The sequence below is a fragment of the Molothrus ater genome, chromosome 2 (assembly GCF_012460135.2).
Source record: "Molothrus ater isolate BHLD 08-10-18 breed brown headed cowbird chromosome 2, BPBGC_Mater_1.1, whole genome shotgun sequence".
NCBI lineage: Eukaryota > Metazoa > Chordata > Aves > Passeriformes > Icteridae > Molothrus > Molothrus ater.
The window spans coordinates 111,600,694-111,623,550 of record NC_050479.2 but is presented as its reverse complement, the minus strand read 5'-3'; the positions used below and the strand labels follow the sequence as shown (position 1 = coordinate 111,623,550).

At 42.7% G+C, this 22,857-nt stretch overlaps 1 protein-coding gene across 2 annotated transcripts in view; it reads left to right on the top strand.

Moving 5' to 3' along the window:
• Window positions 1-22,857, top strand: part of PTGFRN (prostaglandin F2 receptor inhibitor) — a 67,322-nt gene that overhangs the window by 15,831 nt on the left and 28,634 nt on the right. Inside the window, exons 2-5 of one of the 2 annotated variants that reach the window (XM_036394151.2) lie at window positions 12,561-12,926; window positions 13,772-14,191; window positions 18,333-18,716; window positions 21,923-22,348. In XM_036394151.2, coding sequence (XP_036250044.1) covers window positions 12,561-12,926; window positions 13,772-14,191; window positions 18,333-18,716; window positions 21,923-22,348 — 1,596 coding nt within the window. Of the gene's footprint in view, window positions 1-12,560; window positions 12,927-13,771; window positions 14,192-18,332; window positions 18,717-21,922; window positions 22,349-22,857 lie in introns of those variants that run through there. The other variant, XM_054514117.1, reaches the window with a different exon arrangement.

Here is a 22,857-nt window from a genome sequence, read left to right as displayed (position 1 = left end):
TATGCTGTGATAGTCTTTTATTACATGTGGGTTTTCGCATGTCTAATGGCATCAAATTCTCCCCAGAAGCTTAAATGTGTGTGACATTCTGCAGTGCTACCTGTCCCTGTGTGTACCAGGGAGGCTGTTCAGGATTGATTGTTGAGGCAAAAGTAGATACTGCAGCAAATGCTGCAAGTTAATCAAAGCAGATAACAGAGATAACTTACTGGCGTATAATCTAAAGGGAGAAAAGACTTTAAATTTGTGATGGGGAACATGAAATGACTGCTGGTCTTCTTTGGCCAGGTGCTGAATTGATGAACCTTGCTGTTCTGCTACTGGAGGTAACAAAGTGCCTGCATTCAATTCAGGGCAGGGTTTTCACAGGTGATAGAAGGCTTGGGACTGTGAGCCTGGAACTTTAGAAAGGAGGCTTGGTTCCCCAGGAGATTAATGCTCAGGCATTTTTGATAATTGAACCTTTTCATTTCAAGAACTACCTAGCTTTGGTCGCACAAGAGCAGAGTGCTTCTTTTTTCTTTTTTTTTTTTTTTTTTGGCTTACTCTATAAGTCACAAGTAGAAATGTTTGTTTTTCTCCAGGATTGGGTAATTTGGAGTGGAATTTCACCAGGTGCTTGCTCAATGCTTTGCTGGTTTCTGGATCTCTTTTGAGTTGCCCACATGCACATACCTGCCCACCTGTTCCAGAAAGCCTCTTCTTCTGTCCAGTAAAATTAATCTTCCAGGAAATTAAACAGCAGCCACATGCAATACTGTTTCCTTTCACGTGTGAGAACAGCTTTCTAGAGGTAGGATTCAGGGCCACAGACAGCTAATTACACAGCTAATTTGCCTTCAAGCCCTTGGAGGCACTGAATGCCAGGAAATTTTTGAGTCTTGCATGCTTTTTTGGAAGTTTTGGCTGTTAAATTTGTTGAGCAGGCATAAGTGATGCTGCGAAGTGTGGGTGGATTTCAAATCCTGGCCACACATGTGTTTATGGCTTTAGCTCACACTTGTGATTTAGGGAAGACTGAAGTTCAAATGTGAGCAGTCCTTTAAGCATCTTTTATGAGCACACAGATTGCACCTTCATTATCATTTTGGTTGTCGAGGACTGAATTTCTGAGGTGAGCTCCCGTTTCTGCACTTTGCTTTTTCCTGGGAAGCAATCTGAGTATTCCTTGGGATGTAACTGACCCAGAAGTGTCACTCCAGGAGCATATCTGCTGTGCTTCAGGTGTCTTGGATTTTTGGTACACTGCCACCTCCCAAAGACGCAGTATGATTTTTGGGGGCTTAGCATCAGCTCCCCTCTGCAGCCTTTTCTGTTTTTTAAGACTGTGCTAGTGCCAAAGTAGATAGTTGTGGTAGTCTTATTTTTCTTTGCAATGCAGATTTTTTTTTTTCTGTTTAAATATTAGTGAAGTAAATAAGGAGGCCATCTTGAGTTCCATCTACTAACCTAAAACTTTATTCTGAATTTTCAGGAGTCTTAATGAAACAAGCAATATTGATTTGAATGCTTTTTTCCTGTGTTTCCAGAACTGTCTTGTGTTGGTATTTGTCCCTTTCAAATAATGAAGAGTGCTGTGGCATGCCTGTTTTCAAAGCCAGCTGTTTTGCAGACCCATCTGGGGGTAATTTTATTTAACAGTCTGCGTGGGGGTTGCACAGAGACCTTGACTGGAATCCCTGTGTGCCTTCTAGATGTTGTTTTATGTCCCTGACCTCTCATCTTTTTTCTTATCCAGACCTCTTTTCTTCCCTTGTTCCCACTGAACCACTGACCCTCTGCTTTGGAAGAGAGAAATGATTCTGTAATGGAAAATATCTCTTCCTGAAATGGGTAATTTCATGGGTCTCCTTTTTTTTTTTTTTAATGCTACAGATGAGACTACCTATCTTTTCTGGGGCAAGAGAGTCTCTTACTGTCTCTCCCATAGCAAATAAGAAAAGCTCAGCAGCATCAAGCAGTGTAAATACCTTCCAGTCCTGTTCTCAATTACAGAATTAGTTATGTAAATCTTGTCTTAAAGGAGGAAGAGCCCTGATGTCTCTCAAATCATACTCTGTGTGCACGCATGCGTGCAATTCCTTGTTGTCCAGGAGAAAAACACCATGCAGGCTCCACAGAGATTAACATACTAAACACTGTTGCTCTGCATGACCTGAAATTGGCTTTTGGGTGCTAATTGGATCTGTAGGCTTTGAGAGAAGGGCTTGGAAAACACTGGCCTCCGGTTTTCCAGGTTTCAGGCAGCAGTATGGATGTGGTGGCTGTGTAGGGGCCCAGGTGAAGTCCTCTGGGGGCACCAGTTGCTGGAGCACAAGTTAGGTAACTGTTCTCTCTTGGCTTATGTCATCTTTGCCTGGCTCTTTGCATTCATCTTTATGTAAAGAAACTGTGATGCAGTGAGCACTAAGCTTGAAACCAGGAATGCCTGTAATCTGTTCCTAGCTTTTTAATTTGGTCTAGTTGGTTAATCTGTCCAAGAAGATCTGCTGCAAAAGGACCTGGCAAAAGCTGTGCTACTGCACTTACCTCCACAGTCCTACAAGGCACAGGAACTGATTTCCATGCCATAACACTCATTCTGTGTGCATCTGCTGTTGGCATTTTTAATGTGGCTGCTTGCTTGGAGATTATTTACGGTGAAGATGAGACCGTTAGAAAATTAAATTACAGGCAAAAAGGATTGCTCTAAAACACTGAGCTCCATCCCCCCACTGGCTCCTGTGGCTGCAAATCAGTTGTCAAGCGTGGAGCCAAGGTGGGCCAGTGCCATATGCTGCCTTGTTCAGCCGTTCCAGCAGCCTGGCTGCCCAGCCACCTCGTGCCATAATCTCTCACAGCAGCAGATGCAGGCAGAGTGAAGCTGCCCTTCAGGATCCCAGGTGGAGAGTCTGGGAGCCCAAGTGTGTGTGTGTGTTGTGTCATTTGGTGGTGTGGCTGCTCACTTCTGTGATGGGCCTCTGTTGCTGCTTTTGCTGAAGCCTCCAGGATGCCTTTGCTCATCCAGTGAAACACTTGTTAGGAAACGAGTGCCTGGTGTGGAGATTTGAAGTGAACCCCAACATAATTCTTGGGGAGGTGAAGATAAGTAATATCTGGATTATGAAAGTATTTGACTTTTTAAATTTCATTTCCACACCCCCTTTGGATTTAACTTGGCTTTAGAGAGGACCTTGTCTGGTGTGAGTGGGGTGTTGGGTTAAATTGCAGTGGACAAATGCCATGAAATTTAACCAGGTAAAGAACATAAAAAACCAACAACAAAAACCTCCTGCAGCCTGTCCCCCCTTCATCCCAAACACAAAATAAAAAGCTCACATCTAAAAACAAGGCAAAACAATCACTCAAGAACGCCTCCCCCCCCCAAAAAAAAAAAAAACAAACCCAGAAAACCTCCAAACATCTGTTTGTGCTTTTTCTTGCTTTGCTTTTTTGGTTTTAGTGTAATTGTTAATGAAAAGTAAGAGACTTTCCATTGGTTTCAGCGTTTCTTGTATTTGTTAGCATTTTTAAAGGTTTTTTTTTTTTTTGTATATTACCTAGCATTAAAGATGACTTGGAAAACAAATGATTACTTCATGCTAATAAAAATCAATGCTTTCTGCTTTAGGAGAAAAAGAGAGTGATGATAATGGAAATTATTTTAAGGAGAGAAGGGAGTGTTTCAGGATTTCCTTTGTAATTCATATACTATATATATTTTAGAGACTTGTGAAACACATGGATATTGCTATTCATGCAGCTTTTTAAAAAGTCTTTTGACAAATGCTTTTTCTTAGCTTTCCAGCTTTATCAGCTCTGTTATGAGCTATGTCCTGTTGTAAGATATGTTGGTAAAAAACATAGTAGCTTATAGAGTTTTAATGTGATCTTTCTAGGATTTAGATTTTTTTTGTCTTCATTGGATTTTCACTCAATGTATGATTTTTAGTTAATGTAGATGCAGATTTAGAAATTATCTATTTCGATTGTTTACTCCAGTTAAATCTCCCAAAAGTTCTGTTTAATCCTAGTGGTGTGCTGCATTCCACACAGAGCAAAGAAAATAGTTTGTCTCTGCCCAAAGGAAATTGCAGTATAGAACAAATGGATTTGGACTGCTCTGCTCAGTTCCAACTGCTTTGGGAAAGATTTAAGATAAGAGATAAGTGCAAGTTAATGATGTTGCGGAGCAGCACTGATTTTAATTCTGTATATTCCAGTTTGGGGACTTTTAAAAAATACTTCTCTTGCTCAAGTTGCCATTAGTAGTAGGTATTTGTTAACCTGTGTCTTTCCTCCCCACTGAAGGAAATGTGAAGATACTGTAGATACAGCATTTCTGGAAATATTTGCAGCCTGGTTTCTAACTATGCTCTTAAGCCTTGACTTGTGGGCTTTACTGCTTTGTCAACTGTTTTCTTTAGAATGCAACATATTGAACTTCTCCTCTGCAACACAAATTGCTTCTGAGGAAGAACAACAGAAAATCACCTGTCTTGTGTGGCAGTCTAAATACCACTTCCAGAATCCCTGGACTTTTTGGGTCAGATGTCACCAGGTAACCTAAATGGGCTGCTCCGTCAGAGCAGGATAGAAATGGAGACAATTTGGAGGACAGTAAGTGAAGGCCATTAGCAGGGACAGGTTTGTCAGGTGAGATCCAGGAATAAGTGGCATGTTAATTCTGGCATTTCATGGGGTTTTTTTCCTATCCCCTTTCTTTTTCACTCCCAGATGCATTTTAGAGAGTTGTCAGAAGTAGTTCTTAGATACAGCTTTTTATCTTTAACTGTCAGTCAGTGATAGGGAAAGGGAATAGAGATTGTATGTGATGGAGTTGTTCGACATCCAGGGAAGCTAAAACATGATCTTTAGTGTTATCTTTGCCTGCTAGATGGTTTGGTGCTGCGTTTTTTTGGGCTTTTTTGGTTTTTTGGGGTTTTTCTTGGGCTTTTTGGTTTTTTTTTTTTTTTTTTTTTTTGGACCAGTGGTACCACAGTTCTCTGCCTGCCAAGAGCTGCTCTGTTTTACAAGGTAGCCTCCTGTTTTGCACACTTGGGAAAGGTTTGTATGGCTTCTGCTTTCTCTTCTGCCTGCCATATGCCTTGGTCTACCTTCCCGTAGCAAACCTCTCCCCATGGCCAGGAATTAGTGGCGTACAAAGGGATCTGTGCTGTCTGCAGCCAGTGATAGTGTTTTAAACTCTACCTGCACATGCACCTGGTTTCTGCCTTACAGTTTCCACTGCAGTTTACTGGTCTCTTCTCCTTGTACTGTAGCATGGGTAATCCACAGAAACACTTGCAGCAAATTCCTGTAGCTTGTTTTGGCCCAGGATTGAGATGGGTGATGTGCTGGAGTGAAAGATGCCAGTCTGCTTGTCTTCAGAGGAGAGGAACTGGTACAGGTGACCAGTGCTTCATTGCCAAAAGTCTGAGATGGCAGGAGAGACAATGCTACCTGTTGCAGCTGCCTTGGGAGAGAGACAGAAGGTGACTTTGATTTTTGTGAGACAGAAGGTGGCTTTCATTTTTGTGAGATGGTTCAGTGATGTTTTTCCAAAGTGAATCTTTTTGGGCAGTGAGCAGATGAACTGCTGACTATGTGCAATGATACAGTGTGTTTCATATGGTGAAGTGTTGTTCTCTTACCGTCCCTGTTTTTTTGGACAGTAAGATCTTCTGACTACTGTCAGGGCTGAACTTCTTTCCTATGGAGAAAGGCCGATGTTAAGTCTGGAGAAGAGAAGACTCCAGGGAGATCATACTATGGCCTTTCAGTACTTCAAGGGGCTTGTAAAAAGGATGGAGAGAGACATTTGACCAAGGCATGTAGTGACAAGACAAGGGATAATGGCTTTAAACTGAAAGAGGGCAGATTTTGACTGGATATTAAGAAGAAATTCTTTATGATGAGGGTGGAAAGACACTGGAGCAGGTTGCCCAGAAAAGCTGTGGATGCCCCATTATTTGAAATGTTCAAGGTCAGGTTGGCTGAAACTTCCAGCACCTTGGTCTAGTGTAACACGTCCCTGCCCATGACAGGGTGTTGGAACTAGATGATCTTTAAAAGTCCATTCCAACGCAAGCCATTCTGTGTTTCTGTCATAACTGAGAACTGTGCCCTAGTGAAAGCCTCATGGTTTGTTCAGGTGCTTTCGTAATCCCATGGCTTGGAGTGGCAGTGGGTGAGGGGATGGATGAGTGGTGAAGAAAGCAGGTTGTTCCTGTGCTGCAAAATTAACACTTGTGCTTTCATGTTAGTCCACGTGGTGTACATGGAGTTCAGCTGGGAAGGTACTTGCTTTTTCACCCTGTGCTGGAGATGTGGTTTTTCTGAGATCTCAGATGGTATGGAGATAACAGCAATCCAGCAGCCTTGCAGTTTGATAGCATTTCTGAGGCTCCACTTAAGATGCAGTATGCGTTTCTTCATCCTGATAGAGATAATGGGTTTTAAGCAATTACACCCAGGCTAATTCCTTTTGATAAGAGCTCTACATTATCTAAAAAAAGAATCCTAGCCGCCTGGGAAAGAACAATGTAAATGTCTCTCTCACGGACTCTTTCATTTGCTCTTCTCTGATATCTTCAGATGATAGGCTGCAGATCTTTCAAGCCATAAAAATCTATCAGACTTTTTTTAGGTAAGGCAGTTCTACAGTCAGAGAGGTGTAACACGACTGTTTTCTTACAAGGTTTGGAGGGAGCTCTGTGTGCCTCCAATGATCCCAGGCTACTGTGGTGATTACAGCTTTGACATAAAGAACCAAATTTGGTTTTTTTTTTAAAGGAGCCCCTTGTTTCTTCCCTGTGAAGGCTGGCCAGTTGTAAAGTCTGGGTTGCTTCTGCTGGTTAAGGCAATCTGAATTTGGTTATTTGGAAAGAATAGGAATAGCCTACCACATAATTTAGCATACTTCCCAATCCCTGCTGTGTGTGTGTCTGCACTGGAAAGAAGGGTATGATAATGTCATGTGTTAAGCAGGAATGGTAAGGGATCTCACTTAGTTTTGGTTTTTTCCTTCTCTTTTTGAAACTAATATGGAAATTTTGATAGTTAGCTGCCTTTCTGGTTCTTCAAGAACTTTTCTTTTCTGCTTAATCTCTGATTTTTCCTCTCAGACTACACAGTGTAGCGTAGAAAATTTAATTGACTGCATTTAAAAAGTGGAGGAAATACCAAAGTAAAATGTTTGTTTAAATGTGCCTCTTCTAGGAAAATCATGTTAATTATATATTTTAAAAAAAATTGCTGTAACAATTATTGAAAGTTTTGAAAGATTTTCAGGCATTGTAGGCGTGTTTGGTATAACTTGTTCTTTCTCTCCCGGGTAGTCACTGATGACATTCTTGATGTGTAGCTGCCTGATTGTAATTGAAGCTGGGAGGATAGGCAAGGGGAAGAGGGGCAGATTGGAGATAAGGATTATCATCTCCTGTGTTGATATGCTTTGGCTCTCCTTCCCAAGAGGAGAGGCTGTGAATGTGTGGCATGCTGCCTGTCCCTTCACCTGCCTGCTCGCTAGGGAAAGTTGCTGAATGCTTTCCATCAGGAGCCTGATAATTTCTTTTTTGAAAATGGAGGAAGAGTATTTGAGTGGACGTGACTCTGGTGGGCTAAAAAAAAAAAATTAGCAAAAATAACTTTTTTTCTTCAGTTTGGAAAATGGCTTTACACATCCCGAATGCTGTAGTTAAGCAGTTCAGTACAGAAGTGAGAGGTTTGGGATTTTGCTAGAAATAGCTTTAATGGTAGGAGCTCCATTGCTCACACTCCAGTGTGGCACAAGAGGGGCTGCCCCCACTCAGTTCACTCACTCCCCCAGTGCTGCAGCGAGTGTTGCTTCGACTGGAAATAGATGGAGGAGTTCAGGGAGGGAGGATCGTTACCACCATTTGCAAAGTTGGCTGCAGTATTTTTTTCCCTGTCATAAACTGTTGTGAATTTGAAAGGGCTGCTGGGTATTTCCTTCCCAGACATGGTAATGTTCAGTTGGCAAATGAAACAACCTTTTGTTCGGAAAGCTCTTTTGAGATGAAAGGCGTCAGCAAAGTTGTCGCTGTGTCTCCTGTGACTGCCTTGGTTGAGGAGCTGGACTGTGTGTTCCAAGTCTTTCTGATGCAGAGGCTCGAGTGCTTAGTCTGAGCCAATTTACTCATTCGTTAGCTCTTACTTTTTTGACTTTAATTGGCTTCCTACTGCATGTCAGATTGTATTTTCCTTCAGCTGGCGGATGTGGAGGCGACCTCCTTCTCCAGGCTGCTACGAGAACATGTTTTCTTATTAGAGAGAGCTGTCTAGTGCAGGCTGGAGGAAGCACCTTGTGAAAGAGAGTGCTGAAGCACAAGTGTGCTCTTTGCAACAATAATACGTTCTTGTGGACGGCTCCACAGATTACTTTTCATCTTGTCCTTTCGTAAGTGATACGTAGATGCAAAACGTATATGAAAATGAAGCTCCTAGAAGACTTTCCAAATGTCCCCAATGCAAGGGGAAATCCTTAACCAGCCCTTTCCTGGAGTTTTGTAGCTTGTTGAGAGTTTAAACATCTACCTGTTCTGTAGGTCCTGCACAATTTTGCTGCCTTGTTTTCTTGGTTATCCTAAAAATGACAGGTTACTATTTATACTCAGATTAACTTCACAACCCATCTATTCAATCATCTGCTTTCCTTGTTCTCCTTTTGGAAGGATTTCATTTAATGCCAGCAGGGTGATGGTGCATCTGGGTGGTGGGTCAAATTTATAAACCATTGCTAGGGAAAAAATACTATCTCAAAGCTGCCTTGGCTATGTCTGAACTGTCATGCCCCTGTCTTACTAATATGGTAGACCCCTCTGTATTGTTATTCTACCTTGAGCCACACTTAGTCCATGTTTCTGGTGAAGTATTTCATGCATTCCCATGGGAGAATCCTCTAATCAAGTGCTTGACAAATACCCACGAGGGCTCTGTGGTTGTCTTACATTTGTTTCTGGCCCAACCCTGCAAAAGGACTAGTGTTGCCTGGTAGTGCTGTCGCCTGTTTCACAAACCCAAGGAGTATGTCCCCATGCCTTGTGTTTGTGTGCTGTCCTCCTTGCAGGGACTCCATTACCTTTTGTTTTGGAAAACAGTTCTTTGCAATTTTGTCTGGTGGACTGGTAACACAATAAAAATAAAGTTTTGTATTTAACAGTTAACCTTGGACTTTTGAAAATTTAATGTCCAACACCAACTCAGATCCAATTACTGAGTTCTCACTAAATTCACATCTTTGGTGGGATCAGTGATACTGAGAAATACAGATTTGTCAAAGTTCTCTTGTTTTCTGTCACTAGTGTATACATTGTTTTGTCTTCCTCCATCTGTTTCTATAGTTAAATGGGATTCAGATGAATTCATCAAGAACCTGTCACTTTATATTAACAGTGAAATATATTTGGTGTCATGAAAAATAAATGTTTCCAACAAATTTTCATAGTTTTGAGCTCTTGTATCATGATTGCTCTGGGAAGATGAGGGGGTGTATGTAATTAACACAAGACTCTGTAAGAATAAAATATTTGCAAAAGCTCCTCACTTATCTGCCAGAGTAATATGGAGCTCACCTTTTGCCAAGATCAGTGTTTGTAGCTACTTCTGCCACAGTTACATGAAATGTTAATCCCTAATGCACGGCAAAGGACAGCTTGTTTAGTCTCTAGGCATAGCCTTGCTGCAGGACCAAAGGCAGAACCTTGAATTCCCAGCCTGCTGGGTCACTTAGAAATGCAGCTTACCCTTGGAGTGCCTGTCCTGTGCACACTCCTCCTCACTGTGGGAAGGGCAGAGCAGCTGCTCTGCAGGAAGTTCTCAATCTTGGTGATGTTGCCTCTGCTCCTGCCTTACCAGAATCCTGATTTATCTTGGCAATAATAAATACTATTGTTTGGAAAGTATAAAATTCTGTTACACCTCATTCCTCTTCTCTCCTGCAGTCTGTTCCACTGCCTTCCTTCCAGCCCTGGGTTAAGCAGGAATTGCTTGTGAGACTGTGCTGTGGGGAGGGGGATAGTCATGGCTTTACGGATCTGGTGAGGACTCCCTGTGCTCCTGTCTTTCACTTTGGTTTGCCTTTTCATAGGAAGGTGCTAATCACCCCCTACCTTCATTTAGTGTCAAAGGGTCTTTAGTGACCTTGGAAGAAGAGAAACTGAGCTGTCGGTGCTAATCTCAAACACAAATGTCCAGCCCTTGCCACATTAGTCATGCCTTTGTCACCTCTAGATTGGATTAGTGCAGTGCAGGGTATGTGGGTCTGCAGCTGAAGACACATGCAGAACAGTGTTGTCTGCTTGTTTTAGTGTCACCAGAGAGTATTTTCTAGAGAGATGTCAGTGCTTGAAGAGTGCCCTCAGTCGGGATCCTGAGCTGACTTCTCACAGTGGTTTGCTGGAAGCTGGTTTGGCTGTCAGGCTTTAAAGCTTACCTGCTGCTGTTACTGCTTTCTGTAAGAGGATAAGTTGAAGGATTGAATGCAACTTAAGACTTTGTGAGGAAGTATATCAGAGCCCTGTAGCTTGCTTTATTTTTTGTTGATTGTTTTTCTCTGTGGATGATTTTAGGATTTTAGCATGGTGCTTGGGTTAGGAGATGTGTCCTTGAAGACATCTGTCTGTGGAACAGTACATTGTCAGTGGAGGTTTTCCTCTCCAATGCACATGTGAATGGTGCAGCAAAGTCCAGCTTCCTTATTAGGACTAGTCAATCACTTGATCAGGTATATAAAAACAGTCTTCTGGGAGGGATAGAAGGGGTAGGAGATTAACCCCAGTCTGCATTACAAATAAGTTTAATGAAGTACTAATGTTGAATACAGAAGGTCATGGCAGTGAGGAAATTGGACAATTATGACTGAGCCGGTACACGTGAACAGCCTGCAAAGCAAAGAGCATGGTTAGAGTTCTGAACGGGGCAGTTTTAGTCTTTGGTTCAACTGTTTGCTGAACTATAACTGCAGATAAAATCACACTTTTTCTCTTGCAGTCATGCTAAGTGTGTACAGCTGCTTGTGTAGTTTTTAAATGCCCACAGAAATGTTATTCTTTAACACATCCTTCTCCACACTGCTCTGGAGTGGGCAAGCTGTGCTTTATAGCAGGTTCCCCAGTGGGGGTTTCTGTTCACAAGACTCTTTTGCCCACACTTGGACACCCATTGGCATGATGAGCCTAAGCCAGCAAGTGGAGTCCTAATCTACAGCAAGAAGATGTGCAGAGTGATAGGAGGGAAAGGCTCAGCAATTATATTGGTGTTTGTGTCACTAGCTGGTGGCTTTCCCCATGGACTTGGTGAATTGTAGCAGATGTGGAATACTGTACTCTGTGTGTTGGGGGGTTGTTTGTTTAAATTTGTCTTTTCCTCTGCAGTATCTCAGACCAATTTTTTGGTCCAATTGCTTTTGTTGTTGTTAGATGTCTTCTTGGTTGTATCAAGAACTGTCTTTCAGTGTTCTGGCTTCTGTTCTACCTGGCTGTTAAAATATTTTGCTATGGATATGGATGTGGTGGGATGCAGTAAGCTGTTTGTGTTTGGAGGCTGAATTTAGTAGTACTCATCTTTTAAGAGATTTCTCTGGTTGGAACTATGAATCAAAGCAGTTTGCTCTTTGGAGAAGTAAGGACCTGCCAAAATCCATGTGCAGCTGCTGGGGTTATTCTCTGGACTACAGAGCCAAATCAACCAGAAGAGTCTCTTGCTGTGTCTCTGCCAGGTCCTCTGGCTTGTTTAAGTGGTTCACACTTCTGCCTGGAGCATAACATTCTGCTTTGCCAGCTTCTGCAGAAAACTGCTGTTGTCCTTTCCTTCTGGTGAGGCGGTCCCAGAAAACACAGTCTGGGCACTGTGTGTTCCTCTGCTTTGGAGGCAGCCTGCTCTGCTCATGCTCCCAGCTTCTGGGCCTTCACCAGAGAGCAAACTTGTGGTTGCAGAAATCCACTCAAGCAAACTGTGTCCGTTATAATCAGTTCTTCCTTTTGAATCAATTTGAAGGGCAAGGAATCTCACCTGTGTTTGAGAAGCCATGACCCTTTAGGGCAGCTGTGACTATACTCATTTTGGGAGAACGTCACCTTAAAATTCTCATAGCCCTCAATCTAGGGGAGAATTAATTTACTACTTCAGACTCTCTTGTGGTATCAGCAGAAGTCTTATAAAAATTCCTGATTAGATTATGCCCTCATTGTAGTAATGAAAACCACTTATTAGTGTTGTATAGACATCTTACGTACCACTTGCCTTGTAGAGAAACTGTTATCCATTGGATCTATGGCTAATTCTCTTCTTTTTTTTTTTTCTCTTTACAGTTTTCTCTCAGTTAGTATTTTGTTGCCTCATGTGGTATTAAATAAGCAGCAAAAAAAAAATTGCCCACACTAAAAATGGTGTGTTTAGAGGCTCCTTCTTCAGTGAGTTGAAATGTTAATGGGAATATTGCTCTTACTAGCTCTTGCTTTCTGCAGAGTGGGAGGCCCAACTTGGCATGTTTAATTTTTGGTGTTTTCCTGGTTGAAGCCTATCCTTAACTGTGCCCTATTCTCCATTCTCCTGCCCAGCTTTCTGCAGAGGGCGCATTGTGAGAGTGCCCAAAGGTCCCCTCATTCGAGTGGTGGGCACGGAGGTGGCGATCCCGTGCAGCGTTAGCGACTATGACGGCCCCAGCGAGCAGAACTTTGACTGGGAGTTCTCCCGGGACACTGACTTCGTGCGGATAGTGAGTACCTGGGATTCTACCTTCACCTCTGAGGAGTACCAAAAACGCGTGGGCCGCGGGGATATCAAACTGAGACGGAGCAGCAACGATGCTGTGGAACTTGTGATTAGGAACATCCAGCCAGCTGACCAAGGGAGATACAAATGTTCCACGCCCAGCACTGATGCCACCGTTCAGGGAAATTATGATGCAGAGGTCCAAGTGAAAGGTATTTCTGAAGAGTGAGGTGTGCTTTAAATTTGTTTTTGATATTGATTATAGATGTACCCTTAAGAATGTTGATTTTCTGTTGTTTATGATCATTGTGATTTTTTGTTTCTTTTCTTCTTCTTATTGCTCTGTAATTCTCCTAAAGCCAGAATTTAAAATTGGGAAATATGATAGCAAAGGCAAGTGAGGTGAAGAAGTGAAGAGAGGCTGTTTACTATAAACACCACTTTTTTTTCTGTCTAGTAAATATGTAAATAAAACACTAAGTGGTGGGTTTTCTGAAGATGTCTGCAAATATTTCATGTCCCTAATCCTCTTGGTAGAGAAGCTACATTCAGGTAAAAACCACAGGCTGCCTTCTCTCTCAGTTTTAGTGTCATTTAGGGATCTCTCTGTATGAAGGAGGTAATCTTCCTTTTCTCTTTTATAGCATGTTGATACTACAGTCTTGTCCTAGCTTTGCTCTATCACTTAGCATTTTTCAGTATTAAATTTGGACACTATTTCTTTTCCCATATCTTATTTTTTATTCACATGAATATCAAGATTAGTTTTGTATGGGAATAGTCAAAAAGATGATGTTTGGATGAGAAACTAAAGTGAGTGGAAGGATAAATGAATTCTTGTCTTGTCTTGTTTAAAGCAGAGCACTTCCTTTAGTGCTTTTTCAGCTGAATTTCCTTCTTCCTGGAATATATGTATGTGTGGGAGAAGGAATGATTGGCAAGGTGTTGCTCTGTGGTGGTTTTATTGCCTCACATCTGAACAGCTCGCCGTGGGTGTTCTCTACTTGATTGTTTTGTGATGCTTGTATCGTTTGGGGTTTTTTTTTCCCCCTAATAGTGATTTCCGACGGCTTGTCCGTGAGCGGTTCCAAAGCTCGTTCCTCGACATCTCTCCGGCTGTCTGAGGGTGACTCCTTCAAGCTGCGCTGCTCAGCCACCACCACCTCCCCAGAGCACACTCACCTGCACGTCACCTGGCAGGTCAGGAGCGGCTCCTCTTGGCGGGACGTCCTGTCTTTGACTCACGAGGGCAAGTTCCAGCCGGGCCCCGGCTACGAGGAGCGCTACCGCAGCGGGGACATCCGCCTGGACACGGGAGCCAACGACACGTACCGGCTCTCCGTGTCCCAGGCCTCCTCCGCGGACAGCGGGGCCTACCGCTGCCTCGTGAGCGAGTGGGTGAGAGGGGCGGACGGCTCGTGGCAGAAGATCCAGGAGAAGAGCGTGGAGATCGCCACTGTGTCCATCCAGAGGACCGGTGAGTGCTCCTGGTGGGCTGCGGTCACGGTGCTGTGTCCAGGCTGTTGGGAAGGATGAAAGTTTGACAAGAAAGTCTCACAGATTTGTATGCTTGGCAGAAAGATTTTTAAATGTAGAGTCTGATGAAGGAATAGAGATGGAAGCAAGTTTTCATATAGAAGAAAAGAATTGCTGAGCCAGTCTGACTGGCTAACCAAGAAGGCAAAGGGTGTGTTAGTTAGAAGGGGTTTTTATGGCTTAGAGCAAAGGATAAACCCACCTCAAACAAGATGATGTTTTTACCAAGCAAGAAGATAGCACAGGCAAACAAGTCAGCAAAGTTGCAAGTAGAAAAAAAGTCTCAGAATTTTCCACTGCAAGAAAACTGAAAAACAGCTTCTAGCTTAAACTGTAATGCACTGACCTTTAGTGATTGGAGAACAGTAACATGAATATGGTAATTATAGTAGTTATGATAGGCTATAGATAATAGTTAAGGTATAGATTGGTTCTACTGTATTAAGATGCTCAGCAAAGAAAAGTATATAATCCATTGTAACCTAAACCAAAGGGTCTCCAGGCCTGCCTGCAGCTGGAGCTGACAGCTGTAGGCACAGGCTCTGTCGCCCACCACCCTGGACTGCTGTAACCTCTTGGATGGTATAAACTGCATTTTGGAGAGCTGCCTGGAGCCCACATCTCTCATTTAGGCTCTTACACCAGGCTCTGGTGCTTTGGGGTCACTGAACAAAGTGAGGGTGCATTCCAGCAGAACCTGGAGTGCTGTTTGGATAGCTGGCCTGTTGTGAAAAAATTTTAAAAGTTTAATAGTAATAAAATGGTTATTAAAAATAGTAATACAATTAGAGTAATAACAATTTGGACAAATTGAATTAGGACAATATGAGACAATAAATACAAAGAGTTACGGACGTCCGGGTACCTTTTTCTGGGCAGCACGAGCCATGAAAGGGACACACATAAACAAAGAATTAACCCTTAAAAACAATAGCCTGTTGCATATTCATACACCTCATACATGATGCATGAATTCCATTCAAACACAGGATTCTGTCTGGTCAGGGTCAGCTTCTTCCTCCGAATCCTAACAGCGCCTTCGAGGTGGAAGAAGTTCGTTTCTCCTGATAAGAGGGAAATAAATTCTCTTCCTCTGAAAGATTGAGGTGTCCTGTGGCTGCTATCTCACTGCGAGTCCTTTCTTTAAAAAAAGTCTCCTACATAGCATAGTTTCTATTTTAACATTTTTTATAACCTAAAACTATATTTAACACAATACTTAAGAGAATTAATACAGTGTTACTTTCTAGCACAACACATATAATATTCATTTTAATATTTGCGAAAAGCCAATCATAAAATACATACATTTTTCACGCCTGTTAAATCTGTGACATAATTTTTCTAGCTTTATTTTGGAGAAAAGGGCATGGAATGATATCCTGGAACCTCTTAGAAGCCTAGATGCAGATTTTATCTCATCCTTCATTCACTTCAGAGGGCTCATGGTTTTTTATATTTTTTTTAATATTTCTTAAATAAACATTATATTTAACACCTGGTCCCCCAAAGCCTTCCCTCTGCTCTGTTATTAACACAGGGTTCCATAGCACTAAACAGCTGCACTTCCCCTGTGAAAATGGCTTGTGATTTAGTGATAGATGTGGAGCTCTTCTGTATGCTGTTTATTAAAATAGTGTGGAAAGATCAAGAGAAAGGAGGAAGGCAGTGATAATTTAACAGGGCAAATTACCCAATGATTTTTTATCACTGGTCTGATTGCTCTGTTGGCAGGGGTCTAGGACAGTAATGGTTCTGTTAAACATATCATTGCATGCTTGGCTAAGGAGACAGAAATACATGCAGAGCTGTGCTGAGCATATCCAGATATCCCTGCCCATAGAGATTTCAGGACTAGATGCACTAAGCACTTGACTGCATCAGCATTCTGACTGCTAGTTGGAGGAGGGAGAGCAGGGGTGATACACCTTATCACTGAATAGGTGGAAAAACAGGCAGTGATGGTCCTTCAGAAATATGAGATTATCACAGTATTTTAGAACTGTTCAGACAGGAAGGGTACCTTTTTATTTTTGTAATCCTTTAATCACTATAGGGAGAACTCAAAAGCCTGTGTTTTTTTGATTGGCTCATTTGGATGTAGTTTTAGTGTCTTGGTGGTACTTAGCCTGTGAAATTTTACTGGATCAACCTGCACCCTCTTTTTGAGGGTGTCTCTTGCACAGCTGAGCTTGCAGGTGCTCTCTGCTGACACAGGACTTGCCTAATTAAGAGCTGTAATTGTCGATTTTGTCAACACTTTTGCAGTGTTTGGTTTAAGTAGGTGGGGTTTAATCAGTGGCTGAAAACAGCATGTGGCTGGCCAAGACCAGCAGTGGTACAGTTTTTTGATGTGGTTTGGGTGTGTGGTTTGTTTCTTGTGGGGGATTTTGTTTGTTTTTCTTTGGGTTTTTTTGCCTTTATTTTAAACTCAGTCATTAGCAGCACTGGCGCTTTGTCAGGGGCATGAAGGTTTTTTAAAGTTATGCTAAAGGGGATAGGTTATTCTCCAGCAAAATGCAGAATACACATCCTGTAGAAGGACTTGAAGAGCATCTTGTGCTGACATCTGAAATCTCTGCACTTGCATGCTAAAAGAACTTGAGATGTAAATGGTTATATGCCTATGGGTAAACTTTCTCCAAGTCCCTCTAGGTGCATATATTGCCAGATTGTGAATGCCCATCACTTTCATGAAGACAGAAATGTTGCTTGGAGAATTGCTGCTCTTAACCTTGCAGATGAGTCTTAGTTTGTATTCTGATATTAGCCTGTTAAATTAGCTAGGTTTTCCTACTGATTTTAATCCCATAATAAGACAGTGAGGCAAGTCCCAGTGAGAGATTCATCTGGACTTGATTTCAGCACTCAGGTGGGGCTTGCTACCCTCTGCCCAGTTTGACTGCTCTGTGTTATCACGTGGTGAGGGGTGAGAATGAGCCTTGCTTGGTTTCATTGGCAATAGTTCTGACTACTCAGTTTGGCTCTAGCCTTCATGTGTTGTCTCATTCCAGATGATAGTCCAAGGAAGTTTATGCAGATGGGGAACTATTATGTAGTAGAACATGGTTTTACACAGAAGTCGCTAATCTCAGCAGAGACACAGCTGCTGGTTTAAAGCAGGTATTTCTATTCTTGCTTGTGCTGAGAAGAGCCACTGCTGTAGCAGCCCTGTCCACTGGCCTCAGTGGAGACTTTGGGAGCAGCTGCATTACACACTGTGGGAATGGTGCTGCATTGAGACCCAGATCTAATCTTCAGGAAGTGTAGAATGAGTGAATGAGCAAGTGAAGACACGTGGTAGCCTGGTCTTGACACTGTGCTTCCATGGTTTTCTTTTTAATATTCTGTATCTAGTCCTATTTGAATGCTGGCTGTGACCATATGTGATATGTATATTAGAAGTACTTACAGGCCAGTGGTTGCTGAGTGTGTTTGGAGTGGCTGTTGGTATTGCTTTGAAGTCCCCAATGTGTGTTGTTCTGAGCAGTAAGTGCAGATATCAGTAGCATAGGGAGTTACTGCTGCCTTCTGTTTGCCTCCATTTCATGTTTTTGCAGCACACCTGAGGTCAGTCAGGACTCCAGTGTGTGGCCATGGCTGCTTCTCATCTAAATCTGCCCCGTTTGAGGAGCTCAAAAATGTCAGCAGAAGCCATGTTGAGTTCCAATGTAGTTCCTAGTGATTTCTGTAAATGCTTGGTCTTCTGAGGCATAGTCCCAAAACATTTTGACCCTCCTGTGAGAATGAAAAATTCTGTACACATTTTCCTGCTGTGCAAAGGTGATGTGCAGTCTGTGGATGAGACAAAGCCTTCATGGACCAGTTGCTGTTGGGTTATAAAAATGCTGTTCTCCCTCCCTTTCTCCCCTCTGCCCTCATCTCACATCCCTTGCTTGACTGATAATGTGTATTGCCCTTGTAATAGATCACTCGGCTCAATATCCAATAGGCATTTGAAGGTTGGGCTACTGAGCCTCTTCAGAAGCTCCTGTTATAGAATGTGAGAGTGAACTATGTTTATTAAAAGTAACAAATAAAAAAATACTTTTTGTTTGAATTTTTGTGTCTCTCTTTCCAAGCTCTAGATGTGGTCATCTCAACCAGCAATGTGTCTGTGACCGAAAGAGACTCTCTGGATCTTACATGCAACATCACAACAGATAGAAGTGGTATTTTCCAAGCAGAGGTGATGTGGTATTTTTCTGCATCACCTGATGACACCTTGTCAGATGCTCAGCTGTTGCTGAGCATGGACCACGATTCTGTTGTCAGTGATTCAACTCTCATCAGCCTCAGCCATGTGGACAGGAACTCCTATCGCCTCTTGGTGCGTGACGTGGACGTGGAGGACTCTGGCTACTACTTCTGTGAAGCTGCTATCTGGGTGCCACTGCACAATGGGAGCTGGCATAAGGTGGTGGAGAGGACCTCTGCACCAGTCAGTGTGGTGGTGACAGCACTGGGTGAGTGATTGTGCTGTCAGACTTCATGGGTAACGTATCCCTCAATCTTTGGCCCCGTCAGAAAAGGGAGAGGACCTTGCAGAATCTCTTCTGCACAAATGTTTCTCTTGTTTGCATCTATTATCTATATGTAGGCATCTCTCTCAAATATATTTCTCTTTATGCAAATATCCTTAGAAGCAAAGTTACCTGGGAGAATTACTAAAAATGAAACTCCAGTAAAACTTCTTAAAAAGCCTGTTGTTTTACAGATAGGTCTAGATATGTCAGCCTACCCAATCTGTTCTCTAGTTTATTCTTGAGGAGATAATAGCTTCAATTTAGAGCCAGTGAAACTCAGGATGTTGTTGCAGAATGGTGTAGGTAAGGTATGTGCACCTGCTAAATTGTATAAGGTATTGGTGATATTGGAAGCATGAATGAAGCTGGATGTGAACTGGCAGAGCTGTAGTGCTTGGTGCTTGTTCCCAGCTCTGACTGGAAGCAAGCATCCAGGCCCAAACCCTTTCAATGTACCCTTTCAGATCCTCTTGTCATGAGAAACTGGTGGTACTATCCAGTTACAAAGGCAGAACTCCTCCAACATGAAAGTGCTGAATGAGGCTAGCATATAGAGAGCCTGTTTTTCAGCAATAAATAGCTGTGCCATAAGGTTAAATCCCATCAACAATGACTTTAAATGTTGCATTTTAGCATTGTGCAGAGCAGCTGAGCCGTGGCAGTCCCCAAGTACACTTGTAATGTGTACTAAAGTGCACAAGTGATTAATGTCTTCATTTCCTGTCCTCATTCAGCCATTCACATTGCACATTTAACTTGTCAGTGTTCCCTCCTTTCCCCACTTGTGTGCATGTGCAGTCATGTACATTTGTCCATGTGTGTACAGATGCACTTGCACACGTGTGTGCTTTCTTTTCATGCCTCTACCTCTAGGACTTCTCTTTACTCTTTCCATTCTAATTTAGCATTATTTGGGAACTGGAGAAAATAAAATCTGCTTTTCAGCAGGTGCAGATGCTTGGTTGCTAGGGAGAGGGAAAGCAGAATAAATTTTCAGTGTTTGAGGTTTTCAACTGCATCCAGAATTTACCAACTCTTCCTCCTTAATGGAAGTTAAGAGCTCCTGGAGTATTAAGTCGTTGAATTGTCAGTGAGGCTGTTCTTTGACAGCTGACAGAGTGGAGGAATGAGGTTTATCCAGCCAGCCTTTTATTCTTTCTAAATCCTCTGTTAGAGTGTCTGTCAGGGTGAAGCGCCTATCTGGAGTGGTGCTATCAAAGAGAAACTCTCCTCTTAGGGTCTTTCCCCTGCCCACAAATAAACCAAACCTCAAGCGATTTTCTGAGAACTTGGGATTCTTGTGGCTTTCTCCTTCTTGTGCCCCTGTCTAGAGAAGTGCATCTGCTTTCTCTTTGTTGCTATGAAGATATTAGTTGGTCTTGAATGCCTTCTTTTTAAGGAGAAGGCGTGGCAAAGGGGGAATGGTAAGAGAGTTGTAGAGTGTGAGCAATACATCATGAGGCCCTGGAGTAAACTACTCTTTTGTGAATGAGAAAAGAAGAGCAGTATAGCTATAGGGTCTAAGAGGCCTTACACCAAAACTGGGGTTTGGCCATCTTTAATAATCTGTGCTTTGGTTGTAGCAAAATTCTGTGCATTTTCTTTTTATTTTGTCTTGCCCTGAAAAAGTGCAGAAATCTCCACATGCTCACTGGTAGTAGGTACCACAGTCTTTGTAAGCAGTGCTTTTATGATTTTATGTTGCCTAGTGTCACAGAAACTCCCCACCAGTATTACCAGATTCTCTGGGGTCTGGTGTGTATTGCTGCCCTTGTTCTTGCTGGATGCAAGGACACTGGTGAGAGATCTTTTCTGCAGGCTGACATAGAAGCAGCAGAATTGTAGCTACAATTGTTTTTATCCTTTGCATCTCAAGTCCAAAAGTGCACATGCACACAGAGTTTCCACAGCAGTTCTATTAAGATGCTTTATTATCATGGCTTGTTGGTGAGCTAAGCCTAAGTTTTAGCCTTGGATTGCCTTCTTTGTCCCAATTATAGCTTCAGTTAATTGTTTCTAGGAGGGCAAAATGCCAAGTAAAACATAAAGCAGGAAATAAATACGGAGTGCTGAATACAGTTAGGCTGTAAAAGCCGTGTGATGAGTATTGGCCGAACAGTTGGGAAGCTGGTCATTTTTCTGAATTATAGTAGACAGCAAGACAAAAAAATTCTAATACTAGTAAATAAATATGTATTTCCTTTGTGGTGTGAGGTTCTTGCTATAATCTTTTTCCTTTACTATCTCTGTAGTCTGAGAGAAAATAGTCATGCGGCTCCCTTATCGCTTTTAGGCTTTGGGCAGCCAGCTATTTCAGATTTAAATACAACAGCCCCATTCTTAACCCGTGAAACTCAGGCACTGATTTTCCAGCCTGAGGTATTCCAGCCTCACAGCTGCACAGCACATACTTCTCTATTCAGACTGTGAAGCTTTTTTCTGATCTATACATCTTCAACTCTTATCCTACCTAGTATTTATTGACCTAGGTAGTATTTAAACTGCTGAGCTCTGAAATTTAATGTGCTCAGCTCTTGGTGCTGCCTCTGGCCAGTGCCAGTGGTGTTCTGTGTCCCCTGGTTTGGGTGAACTGTTTGGCTGTTTCTTACCATTCTTAAACTGTTGTAGAGACACAATAGGATGGTTAAGTGTGGAAAATAAGGCATTTCAAGATGGGAGATGGCCTCTTATTCTGGAGAGATATTGGGAAAATGGGACAGCTCTGGTGAGTCCAAAGCTAGAGGATAACCAGTGTCCTGCTGCAGGCTGCCCCAAGCATTTGACAGATGCAAAAGTGTCTGGCTGTGTTGAAATTGAACCCACAGGTGGGTTCTTGGGGGCAGGCCTAAAGGAGGGAATTATTTTGCTCAACAAGATCTTTTAGTCCTGATTTTTCTGAAATGGTCCGACTAGACCTATGAAATGGAGTGTCTTGTTTGGAAATGCAGGCTTAGGGGTACCTGTGTCAGAGAGGTGCAAGTCTGATAACCAAAGTTCCAAGGTCTTGTAAGAAAAATGCATATCGTGGTACTCAGCTTGGATGCTAAAACTGGATGTTAGAAGTTAGTATATCTTTTGATTAAGTCTGACGTTTTCTCCCTTCTTGTAGCTCCTAACCTGTTTCTTCTGCGTTTCCTCTCCTGCAGAGCCAGACTATGACGTGTTCCTGAATGCCTCTAAAACACCCAAGTTTTCGGATGACCCCACAGAGCTCAACTGCAGGATCACAAATGTCCAGGACACCGAGGCAAACATCCGCTTCACCGTGTCCTGGTACTACAGGCAGCGCCTGCCCGGTGACGACGTGGTGCCAGAGGAGCTCCTGGCTTCCATGGATGCAGACTGGGCTCTGCTGCCTGGGGACAGGGGCAGAGAGCGGATTCAGAACGGGGAAATCATCTTGTCTAAAAAGTCTGCTGACACCTTCAGTTTGAGAATCCAGTGGACTTCAGAGAGTGACAGAGGGGATTATTTCTGTGTCATCTCGGCGTGGAGTAGGCAACGTAACAACAGCTGGGTGAAGAGCAAAGATGTGGCTTCTGCATCTGTCAACATTTTCTGGGCTACACAAGGTAGGAACTTTACACCTGGATGGCTGAGAGTAGGCTTGTCAGCCAGAAGGCCTGCTAATGGGCTTTGGAAATGGGGTTCTGTGTTGATGAAGGTTTAAAAGCACTGTCAACTTGTGCAAAGGCCTCTTATCTGTGGAGGGGAACTGCTTTACATTACTCCTTTATTTTGCATCACTACTTTACCACTGTTATGCAACAGTTTGGAGTGGAAGTGCAAAGGAAGAGACACCATCAAAGGAGAGTTTCCATCAAGTTGCTGAGACTTCCAGGAGCTGGGCTGGAAGTGGCAGGGGTGGCATCCAGCAGTGTTGCTGCTATGGTCATTGCCCACTTTTGTGGCTTGGAGTATTTTGGTCTCTTTAGGGTGCATCTTGCTGCTAACAATAGGGTAGTACTGAGGTGAAAAGAGGAATGTCACTTTGTCTTCCCTGTCTGACAGTTTGGGAGCTGTGGTTTTATTTTTCTCTTGTACAAGCCCATGTTTAAAAGGCATATCTGAGGAAGTTCAT